The 11870-nt window shown below is 42.8% G+C and overlaps 1 protein-coding gene across 8 annotated transcripts in view; it reads left to right on the plus strand.

Annotated features, from left to right (window-relative positions):
* THRAP3 (thyroid hormone receptor associated protein 3) overlaps positions 1–11870 on the plus strand; it is a 44032-nt gene that overhangs the window by 21926 nt on the left and 10236 nt on the right. For 6 of the 8 annotated variants that reach the window (XM_083751662.1, XM_083751658.1, XM_083751660.1 and 3 more), the window contains 4 exons: positions 118–279; positions 3246–4133; positions 8645–9397; positions 11657–11829. In XM_083751662.1, coding sequence (XP_083607788.1) covers positions 143–279; positions 3246–4133; positions 8645–9397; positions 11657–11829 — 1951 coding nt within the window. In that variant the 5' untranslated portion in view covers positions 118–142. Of the gene's footprint in view, positions 1–117; positions 280–1096; positions 1313–3245; positions 4134–8644; positions 9398–11656; positions 11830–11870 lie in introns of those variants that run through there. The other 2 variants (XM_083751665.1, XM_083751661.1) reach the window with 2 other exon arrangements.

An 11870-nucleotide genomic window follows, 5' to 3' on the forward strand; every position in this document is an offset into this window, starting at 1 on the left:
GTTATTTGCTTTGCAAAGAGAATTTTGCTATTCTTGGACATCTTCAAACAGCCAAGGAAAGAATCTGGAAAAACGATTCATTTGTTGTTGTTTTTATTTTTCCCTCTATGTTGACAGAATTAAGTGAAAGGAGTGAGAAAAAATGTCAAAAACAAATAAATCAAAATCGGGGTCCCGTTCCTCTCGTTCAAGATCTGGTTCTCGATCCCGGTCCCGGTCTTTCTCAAAATCTCGGTCCCGATCCCGGTCTGTTTCTCGATCGAGAAAACGCAGGCTGAGGTAAGTGCCATTGGTTGCTTCTAATTGTGTTGTGTTCTTTTCTTTGTACCTGAGGGGAGCCCTGCAGAAATGAGAATTCTCCTGCGGAAAGCTTTTGCTAGATTCCAATTTATTCTACCGTCTTAAGTTACTTCTTTTGTCTGCCAACCAGTTCTATTTTTATAACCTTACCATCCAAATAGCTCTTGCTCGGCCATGATGTGGGTAGCTTTTTTAACCCAGTGTTCTCTGTGTTTTGGTTATACTAGGCCCTTCTGAGTTGTTGTTTTTGAAGTTGGTTATTGCAAGAACTTTGTCTCTAATGAAAAGTTACTGATCTTAACTCACAGCTCAGGATATATGTCTAAAAACAATGCAGTAGAGAGCTATATTGCAGAGAAAGATGGGTGAAGATTTTTGCTAGTGAAAGTTAGGAAAGGGTACTAATTCTGTGCTTTTCCAGTTGGTTATTTAAACCTGGACTGTTAACAAGAAGAACATTCTGAATAATTTCTGGGATCTGTTTATTGGCACATCCTGCAGAACCAAACCCCACTTGGCTGTTCATTGTGTTGCTTTACTTTTCAGAAGAATTTGAGTCTCTAGTTAGATTTTGTTTATATCAGTCATTTATTTTGTTACCTTTTTAAAATAATGGTGAAAAGCTGGCAGATTTTCTGTAACTGTTGGGACAGAAGCATAAGTGGCTGTTAATAATTAGTGTGTGTGGTTTCTGAGAAAGATACAGAAAGGGAACAGTAAAATGCAACAGGGGGAGGAGAAAAGGACAATGCCAGAAAGAGAAGAGGAGCCGAAGCACAAACGATCTCCTTACAGAGGGTAAAAGCATTAGGAAGGGCTTACCAGTAGGCTGGGAATGTTCGGCTTCATTGAGGGGAGCTCTGCCAATGGAGAATGAGCCCAGCATGCAAAATGTCCCTGGTTACAGACAGCTTTTGGAGAAACTTTGATTATGCATATGACTTGGCTGGAGAAGTAAAATGGAAGAGGCTGGGGAATACAAATCTAGGAAAAGTATAGAAAACTCACTGAGGTAGGTTTCCTGCCTTACGTAGGCTTCATTTCTTAGGGATAATAGGCTTGCTGGTCAGAATCTTGTTGTGGTAGAGGGAAGCAGCTTGGGCAGCTGGTTGCTTTTGCTGTCTTGACTGCAGAGAATGTGGCTTGTATTACATTTGTGTCTTTCTCCAGGGAATTCTCCTTCTCTGCCTCAACTCTAGTCATAATCTATTTAGTTCTTTGTAGGAGTCGTTCCACCCCAGTAGCTCTATTTTCTGTAGTGGCTTTGAACCCATGCAGTTACTCAGCTGCAAGCTTTGGGGAGAAATAACTTGCATGTTCTCCCCCCGCCCCCCAGCTGCACAACCTCAGCTGCATTTCATGTGCTGTGTCCTTTCAAGTGATTTCTCATGAACAGCCTCTGCAGATCTTTGAAGTGAAACTTTTCATTTTCCATGCCTCTTAAAATGGCAAAATGGATTTTGGAAGGATCAGGCAACAGGTCCCTCAGCTGTTAATTGATAACAAAATGCAGTAGCTGTCTAGGGACTGGCTCCTACGTGGGCTGTGGAACACCTCATAATTAGCTCATTTTCACTGTCTGCACTGGGCTGTGTGCATGTCTATTCCTTCTTAACGTTGCTGAAACTGTTTGCGAATGAGACAGAATCCAAGGTAAGCTGCTCTGGTTTTTTTCTTAATAGTAAAAGAGGCTGGATTCACGGAAGAAACAAGGCGGCAACTTCTCTTTGTGTAGAAATTGTACCAGATGTTGTTTTAGACTGCAGACCTTGCTTTTCCGTTTTTAAACCTGTTTTCATTTGACTGTGTAGCTCCTCACCAGCACAACGTCTTGTTACATAATCCTTGCCTAATCTCAGATTAGTCATCCATTTGGGCTATTCTGGTTTGTGGTTCTTCAGGGCTTCAGTGGCAGTTTTGTTCCCTGCTCGGTCATCTCCCCACCCCAATCCTTCAGTTGGGAGATGCAGCGTCTGGCCTTCTTTTTCCTGCAAAGCACCTGTTATTTCAAGTCTCACTCCAGCATTCATGGGCAGCTGCACCCCATTTGTGAGCACCAGTGAGATTTATTAGTAGCTTTGTATCAGTTATTATATGAAGTGAATAGACTGCAAGAGTAGTGACCAAGCCAACATCACTCTCTGAACTTCATGGCTAAGTGGGGACGTAAACCTGGATCTATCTGGTCCAAGTCTGACACACTATAACCCAAAAAAAGGGAACTTAATCCTGAAATTGTATCTTCCACATCATGCCCCTCATACTAGATACGTCTATTTAATGTGGTGTGTTAAATATAAAAATAAACTCAATCACACAATATTCCTTTAAAAATCCACAAACACAAAAGACTTGAACCTAAAAAAAATCTATTTGATTGAGTAGTGTGCCCTGATGGCAGAAAGTTGCTGGCCATTTAACTCCCTTATTGGAAGACAGAGAAATGTCTGATACTCCATTTCTTGTTTAATTTTTCTGTCGCGTGTGGGGGAAGAGAGCTTTTTGTTGCCTTTTAAAAACAAATCATCCATGAAGTGGAATCTTTGCTGGGTTATAGTAAATAAAACTGAAAGGTTACAAATAATGGTTTCCTTTCTACCCTATTGGGTACATTTGCCCCATGCTGCAAATTGAACTCTGGAAGGTGGGTGCTCTGAGGATGGCCTTTTGAGGGAGAAAATGCTGCTTCCTCTGTGTCTGAAGTGGTTTTGAAGGAAAACACTCATCCTAGCAATAGCAACTTTGTTCCATCTGCATTGCCCTGCATTGCTGAGGGTTGTTTTTAAGGAAGGGGAGCATACTTATCATTATGAGATAGAAGTCGGAGATGAGCTAAGGGGAAACCTATGCATCATTATGAAAACAGGTTAATGTCTTTGTATTGCAATCAGAATGCTGTAGTACTGTGTGTAGCAATTTCCAAATACATTTTTCTTTGTTCTCAGTTCTAGGTCCCGTTCGAGATCATACTCTCCATCTCATAACAGGGAGAGGAACCACCAGCGGGTCTACCAGAACCGGGATTTCCGAGGGCATAACAGAGGTTATCGGAGACCCTATTATTTCCGTGGAAGGAACAGAGGGTTCTACCCATGGGGTCAATATAACCGAGGTGGCTATGGAAATTACAGGTCCAACTGGCAAAACTACCGCCAAGCCTATAGCCCTCGTAGGGGGCGCTCACGTTCTCGGTCACCCAAGAGGAGATCTCCATCCCCAAGATCTAGAAGCCATTCAAGAAATTCTGACAAGTCCTCATCTGATAGGTCAAGGAGGTCTTCATCATCTCGATCCTCCTCTAATCACAGCAGAGGCGAGTCCTCCAAACGTCGGTCATTGAAGGAGAAGAAGTCTTCTTCCAAGGATGCCAGGGGGTCTCAGGGTGCTGGAGACAACCAAGGGGATGACACCAAGGAACAGCCCTTCTCAGGAGGAACTGCACAGGATGCCAAATCCTCAGAGGGATCGAAATCTTGGCAAGAAGTGGGTGCTTATGGCACAGGTTCAGCATCAAGGGCCTCTGCTGTGACAGAGTTGAGTCCAAAAGAGCGAAGCCCAGCACTAAAGAGCCCTCTCCAGTCAGTTGTCGTGAGGCGCCGTTCACCTAGGCCAAGCCCACTTCAGAAGCCCAGTCCTACATCTTCCAACCCTTCACAGCTGGGCTCGACTCTGCAGAGCAGCAGCTCCTTCCAGGCAGGCTCACATCAGTTTGAGCATAATTTAGCAGGCCTGAGCCCAACAAGGAAAAGTCCTGTGTGCAAAAGCCCCACAACAATCAGTTCCATTTATGGGGCATCTCAGAAGGAGGAAATGGGGATAGCCTTCTCCAAAAGGCAAGTTGTCTTCATTCCTAAAATTGATTGATTGATGTTTGTCTGACTTTCAGCTGACTGTTAGATTGGCACAATTAGGCTAGCCATAAGTAATGTAAAAAGTTTAGTCTCAGCTAGTCAGAAGTTGCAAAAATCTGTTGTGAAAATAATAAAAAGCAGGCTTAGGTAATAGTGGTAAAGGTATTGTTTTTCTTAAGTATTGTATTAATAGCTGCGGTATGTGAGATACTATTATTAACCCTATTTTTCAATCTCTGATTTTTTAATGGAGAATTACTCAAGGTGGCATACAAGATAAAAATAGTCATGTGGGGTTTTTGTACAATTTCCTAGAGCTTCAGAGAAGATTTAAGATGACTATTTGATTTATAATGTACTAAACAAAACAAAACAAAAAGTAAACCATGCCATGCTAATTTATTTGCTACATACATATTTGAAGAGATCTTTTAGTAGCCAGAGGTAGTTGAACTGAAATATTTTATTGTGGGAGGAATTAAATAAATATACTTGGTGCATTTTAATGTTGTATTTGACCTAGTGCATAGCTTTACTTGGCAATTATTATTAATTGAATTTTTTAAAGAATAATTTTACCATACCTGAAGTGCTGTGTATAAGAATATGCACTTCCAAGAGATAGTTAACTGAAAAGTTAATTACAATTTCAATTTTGAATTTTACAGTAAGGTGTCCATTCCACAATTTGACTTCTGTTTATTCATTGGGCTAAATTATACAACTTATTAAACCATAGTTTACTGTTACATGTATGAGTTGTTTTATGCCGCGCCCTTCCCTCGGAGATGTGCCAAAGAAGGTGATTGGAAGTATCCAGTTCCAGTTTTAAACTAACAAAAAATCCTGATTATGTCTAAACTCTGGTAGTTCTTGTCAGTCTAACTATGGTTAGATTTTAAGGCACAGTTTGGTCTTGGATTGCTTGAACCAATCTAAGTTCCTAGAGTTCGATATAATGGAGCGTTTTGATTAGTTTAAAATTGTAAGTGGATTCAACATGAAACATGAAATTGGTATACAAGTCTGTAGATCGTACAAATAACCCAAACCAAGGATTGGACAGCCTGTGGCCATCCATGTGATGTTCAACTCCCATCAACCCCAGCTATCATGGTGGGTGGTTAGGATTGATGGAAGTTGTAGTTCCACAGACTCTTCAAGACCTCAAGTTGTGCTGCCTTGTGGTTTAGCATTGCTTCCATACTGGCCCATTAAATTACTAGTTCATTTATGAAACAACAAATGTTTAAAAATGGGAAATTTTCTCTGGAAAAAATATGACATTGGGAAACGTTATATAATACTTCACCCCAGTTCAGCACAGCATGTATATATATATTTTTTAATGTTTCAAACACAAAAATAAAGCAGCAAAAGTAATGTCATGTTAAAAACCTTGGCAATCAAATAAATTCAAGGTGCACAGTTGAGTGGCTTGGTAGACATTCCTGAAGAGGATACAGTGGTGCCTCGCAAGACGAAATTAATTCGTTCCGCAAGCTTTTTCTTCTTGCGAGTTTTTCGTCTTGCGACGCACGGTTTCCCATAGGAATGCATTGAAAATCAATTAATGCGTTCCTATGGAGACCGCCTTCAGACCAGGTCCGGGGACAGTCTGTCCCCGGAGCTCTTCTGAAGGCTGGCGGGGGGGAGAAGGACTTTTCTCCCCACCACCAGCCTTCAGATCAGCCTTCTGAAGGCTGGCGGTGGGAAGAAAAGCCCTTCTTCCGCCGCCAGCCTTCAGAAGAGTTCCCGCAGGCCTGCCTAGGCTGTGGATAGCAGCCTGCTGCCCCGCGCAAGGGGCGCTCTTAAGCAGACTTACCCTGCAGGGCTCCCCAAGCGGCGAATGTCTGCCCCGCGTGAGGGGCGCTCTGCTTAAGAGCGCCCCTCGCGCGGGGCAGCAGGCTGCTATCCGCAGCCTAGGCGGGAACTCTTCTGAAGGCTGGCGGGGGAGAAGGGCTTTTCTTCCCACCGCCAGCCTTCAGAACAGCCTTCTGAATGTTGGCGGTGGGGAGGAAAACCTTCCTCCCACCGCAAGTCTTCAAGACAGGTCCAGGAACAGAGGAGAAGCGCTGCGCACCTTCCCCTCTGTTCCCGGACCTGTCCTGAAGGCTTGCGGTGGGAGGAGGGCTTTCCTCCCCACCGCCAACATTCAGAATGCTGTTCTGAATGTTGGCGGTGGGGAGGAAAAACCCTCCTCCCACCGCAAGCCCCAGGAACAGAGGAGAAGCCCTTCGCGCCTTGTCCTCTGTTCCCGGACCTCCCACCGCAAGCCTTAGGACAGGTCCGGGAACAGAGGAGAAGGCGCGCTGCGCTTCCCCGCTGTCCCCGGAGATTTCCCTATGGGCTTTCGTCTTGCGAAGCAAGCCCATGGGGAAATTCATCTTGCGAAGCCGCTAAAAATCGGAAAACCCTTTCGTCTTGCGGGTTTTTCGTTTAGCGAGGCATTCGTCTTGCGGGGCACCACTGTAATTCATAATATAGATGTGTCACCTCCCTGAAAAGTGTTTGCTCCCTGGCAGATCTTGCATTCTGAACAGAAGGAACACAAGAGTTGCAGCCGATACAAGAAAGAATTGACCTTTCCATTTTGCATGTAACTGGTTTCTAGTCTGCAAGTAGGAAGCTGAATTATCTCCCCAGAAAGCATGCATATACCTCTAGGAATTTGTCTTACTTTTACTGTACTTAGTGTACAGCACTAGTGGTCACATGTAAATAACTTATGGCTACTAACCATGGTAGCCAAAACTGCAGACTCGTTTTGGATGACCAGAGGATAGGTGCTTTTAGGATTGGAACTCATTATCATGATGAAATTTCTGTTAAACAGTAGGAGTTAGACCTTCACTCTGCATGGCAGTTATTGTTTTCTTACAGAAATGAAACTGCTGCTATAAAATTGCAGTAGTACCTATGGAATAGAGCTTGGTAGCTTTTGTAATGACAGTTGCCCCTTTATATACTAAATTCATTTTTATCTAAGATGCAGAATCAGGTCTAGCTCTGAGATTGTGTTAAGTATTATTACACAGCTGCCTAATATGCTCATTTTAAAAGGATGGTTGCTGCTTATTTCTCTCGGTGTACAGCAGGTGTAAAACCCTTGGATTTTCCCCAAGGGAATCACAAGCTGGTTTATGGTAAATAATCCAGCACAGTTACATACAAAAGCATTTTTAAAAAGCATTAATCAATAAATACCTTTTCAGTAAAAAAGAAAGTAAGTTGTTTGTAAGTTCTCCCAGTGTGTTTGAGAGGTAGTTTGTAGAACTGAGATTTGTGCATAGGTTTTGCTGTTATGTAGAACAGGTGTTTCCTAAACCCTTTTTAGAAGGAGTGGGGGAGAAAATTGTCTCAGATTTCTTGGCACTGGCTTCAGATTTTCAGGAGTCAGCATTAGATGTGTAGGTGTCAAGTCTTGTAAAATATAGTACTTAAAAAACCCAAAAAGCAGATTACCAGGCACCACAAGTGTAAAAATTTAGGAGCAGAAGCCCCACTTTTGGAAATATATGAGAAGACTGTTAAAGAATAGGTACAATGTTTGTCATCCCCTGGAATCTGCTGGTGGGCTCAACTTCCAGCAGATACAGAAAACAGCTGTCATGGAGCCAATTTTGCATCTAGTAAAACTTATCCAACACGAAGATAGTTGATAGTAAATGTGCTTTCAGCAGGAACATTGCTTGCATCTTTGCAAATACATTCCACCCCCCCCCCCCAGGGAGTCACAAACACCAGTTAGTACAAGGAGCATTGTTTTTAGTTGTTTAGTTGATCTCAGCAGCTACACATCCATCTGTTTAAGAAGCGATTGTATTGTTCTCAGATGCTCCACAATGATTTTTCCATTCTCAATTTTGTTACATCATCAACCAATGTATAGTTTTGAAATTCACCTCCAGTTGTAATTAGAAAATAGAAACTTGCCCATATAGTTTAGATATATGCCAATCATCATCCTGTCAGTTTTAGTTGGGGATTGACCAATAATATTGCTGAGTATTCGTGTTCCTCCCAGCCAATTAAGCATTTCCCCCCCGTTAACCTTTTTGCTTTTATTTGTGTTTTGAATTGTCTATAGCTTCCATAGGAGACTTTCCTCCAAAAATTTGAAGTAGCTTTTGAGGCTTTTATTTCCACTGTGTATTACTTAAAAAGCACAGCAATCCAAGGTGAAAATGTTGATGGGTTAATTCTCCACAAACAGGTTTGTAAGTGAATGCACAGGTTGGGTAAGATCTTTTATGTATTTCCTGCCTTCTAGCTATGGCAAGTAGGTTCTTAAATACAATTTTATTGGTTTTACTAAGCTTTGTGTGTCAAGGTTCTGTGACCTGTAGTGAATAGGTGTACTAATTTTAAAGCATTAAGAGTTAGAAAAAAGCTAAATAAAGCTTTGTCTCAGTAACACAGGCATCATCTGCTTTATCAGAACTTTACAAGTTCCTGAATTGACTGTCTCTCTCGCTTTCTTTTTTAAATAGGTATTTGGAAGAGCAAAAAGCTGAGAATGGGAAAGACAAAGAGCAGAAACTGTCGAACATGGAAAAAGAAAAAATGAAAGAGAAGGGAATTTTCTCTGACCTGGGATTAGCAGATGGTAAAACAAAAACAGATCCGTATGCCTCCAAAGCTGATACAGAAAAGCTGTATCGTGGAAGTCAGTCCCCAAAGCGCTATAAGCTCCGAGATGATTTTGAAAAGAAAATAGCAGAGTTCCACAAAGAGAGCCACTACGGCAAAGAGGAGGCAGATGAGCCTGAGAAGAAGGTTAAAGGCAAAGGGCGAAAGGAATCCAATTTTGATGAGGATGAGGATGATGAGCCGAAGTTTCTGTCCAAGACGTTGTCTGCTTCCAATAAAAACCAGGAGGAAGATCGATCAGGCAAATGGGAAGGCCTAGTATTTTTGCCTGGAGCCAAAGAGAAGCAGAGGAAAGCTGAGGAGGTGGAGGAGGAGTCCTATGCTGAGCAGACCAAGAAGGAAGAGAGGCAGGTTGCCAAGAGAGCAGAAGCCGGGCACAGAGGCTTTGTTCCAGAGAAGAATTTCCGAGTTACCACTTACAAAGCCAGCCAGGAAAAGAATGCTACATCTCCTCCTCCACGAAAGACTTCAGAGGGCAGAGAGAAGCTGGGCACACGGGGAGAGGGCCTGGCCACTGGCAAGTCTTCCTTTTCCATCACTCGTGAGACCCAAGTCAACCTCCGAATGGATTCTTTTGATGAGGATCTTGCACGGTGAGAGGCTCAGTGTGTCTGCCCCACAGTTGGAATAAAGGGTTAGGGGAAACCTAAATGGGAATATTGCTCTGTACTGTGTACAGCAGTTCTCCAAAGAGAGTAAGCAAGCAGCCTAGTCTGCCCACTGGTTTTTATTATTTGGAACATATGGGTGGATAACAGAGCCCAGAGATTCTCTTTTTTAATGTCAATGTGCCAGAGTTTCTCACTTGCCATGGCTGCAAATGAGTGAGCATCATGCTGGTGTATGCTTCCCATTAGGCCCAAGCCAAAGAGCATGGTTTGCTCCTCCCTAGCAGGCCAGTCGGTAAGCCAACAACAAACGATGTCTTAAGGTTGGCTAGCAATCATGACTCCTTAGGTAACAACAAACCACAATCCTGGGTTCAGATGTAACAGGAAGCCAAAGCTTCATGGTTTGTTTCTCCTTCTCAAGCTAACAGAGAAGCAAAGCGGGAGGCATTGGCAGCATGTACCAGCACACTGCTTATTCACAATAAACCACAATATGCCAGAAACACCAGTTTATCATTATGCAAATGCAGCTATTGCCTAATCCCAATTTTTTTTTGGCAGTGGAGTGACAGGGAGAACCAGAGCATATGTCTCTGTAAAGGACCAAAAAGAAGAGCAGATCACAAAAAGCTTGCAAAAATGGGGTGCTAGTCAAGGGGTGATATTCAGCTGCATTTTACTCAGAATAGACCAGAACAGTAAGTTACGTCCATGCATTTCAGTGGGTCTGCTTTGAGTCAAACTTAGTTGAATACCACCCTAGCTTTCAGGTAGAACAAGCCATATAACTACTACTACTACTACTACTACTACTACTACTACTACTAATTTTATTATTTGTACCCAGCCACTCTGCACCTCCCTTCTGTTCTGAGCAGATGGGAGGGTGGATGTCCAGTCCTGACATCCATTGAAATGTGGCCATATTTAAAGACATGTGCTCAGTGCAGGAGAGACTGAGCCTGTGAAACACAAACTTGAGCAAGAACAGCTAACAGTCTCTTGTGTATTGTGGTTTTTTCAAAGGATATTTGTTGAGAACTTTCATGGGTACCATAGGAGGTACGGATTAGCACACTGGCATGTGTGGACACCATATTACCAACCCTTGCCCTAATTAATAAAGTCCAAGGGTCACCTGGAGCAGGCGAGCCAATCTACAGCAGAAAACAGCCCACCACCTTCCCAAGCCCTAAATACACTTTTGAAGCATGAGCAAAAGACATCCGAAAGGACACTTTGTTGGGCACAGCTTCATGGTGCACATCATCATTCCTGCTGATAGCCATGGTAGTTCCAATGCCTGTAGAGAAATAATGCAGGGATGGACAGATGAATATATGTGAACATGCAAATAAAACCTTGAAATAGAGAGTTGTATCCAACTTGGTTATACTCCGAGTAGACCCATTTGAAATTAATAGCCCTAAGTTATGTCTAGTGTTTTCAGTGCATCTGCTCTTGAGTACAACATTGCTCCGAAATTGATCATGAAGTGCCTTCAGTGACAAGTCTTTGAATTGAACATGTTGCTCCCAGGCCAACTGTCTGTTCACCAGCCTCCCACAAATGAATTCACACAATCTTGTCCCCCATAATCCAGAGAGTTGGTGCGCTGCAAAAAAGGAAAAGATGCTTGACAATAATTGAAGTGAAACACAGCTAATAAGCTTGCATAGCTAGACAATGGTGTATTTTATTCCTCATACTGTTGGCTGTTGCTATTGATTTACTTGACTTTTATACAAAGGCAAGTGTCTTGTGGCATTGTAGAGACTAACAATTTTTTTGCTGATAGGAGCTTCTGTGGACTGAACTCTGTCCATCCAGACCAAGGTGTACATAATCTGCTTCACCTCAAGAGTTCCTTGGGCCACTAGCTGTCACGATATAGTGGAACCTCAGTTGTTGAATGTAATCTGTTCTGGAAGACCATTTGACATCTGAAACGTTCGACAACCGAGGCACAATGGGCAGTCGGCAAAATCCATTGAAAAAATGGAGAAATGAGCCCCAGATGCCGTTTAACTTCCGAGGCGTGTTTGAAAATGTTAGCATTCACTTCCAGGTTTCGGCATTTGAAAGCCGACATGTTTGACTTCCGAAGCGTTTGACAACCAAGGTTCCACTGTACCTTCTTGTTTTGTTCACTATGCCAGACAAACAAAACCACCTCTCTGGAAGCAATTGCTTTTGGAGGTCATAACAATTAATGAGAATATCTTTGTGTTTCCCCACCAGCCCAAGTGGGATTTTGGCACAGGAGCGCAAACTCTGTCGTGATCTGGTGCACAGCAACAAAAAGGAGCAGGAGTTTCGCTCCATTTTCCATCACATCCAGTCCGCCCAGTCTCAGCGGAGTCCCTCGGAGCTCTTTGCTCAGCATATTGTGACCATTGTTCACCATGTGAAAGGTGAGTTGCATTTGAGACTGGTGTTTGTTTATTTATTGCTT

This window comes from Podarcis gaigeae, assembly GCF_964106915.1.
Source record: "Podarcis gaigeae genome assembly, chromosome: 8".
In the NCBI taxonomy this organism is placed as follows: domain Eukaryota; kingdom Metazoa; phylum Chordata; class Lepidosauria; order Squamata; family Lacertidae; genus Podarcis; species Podarcis gaigeae.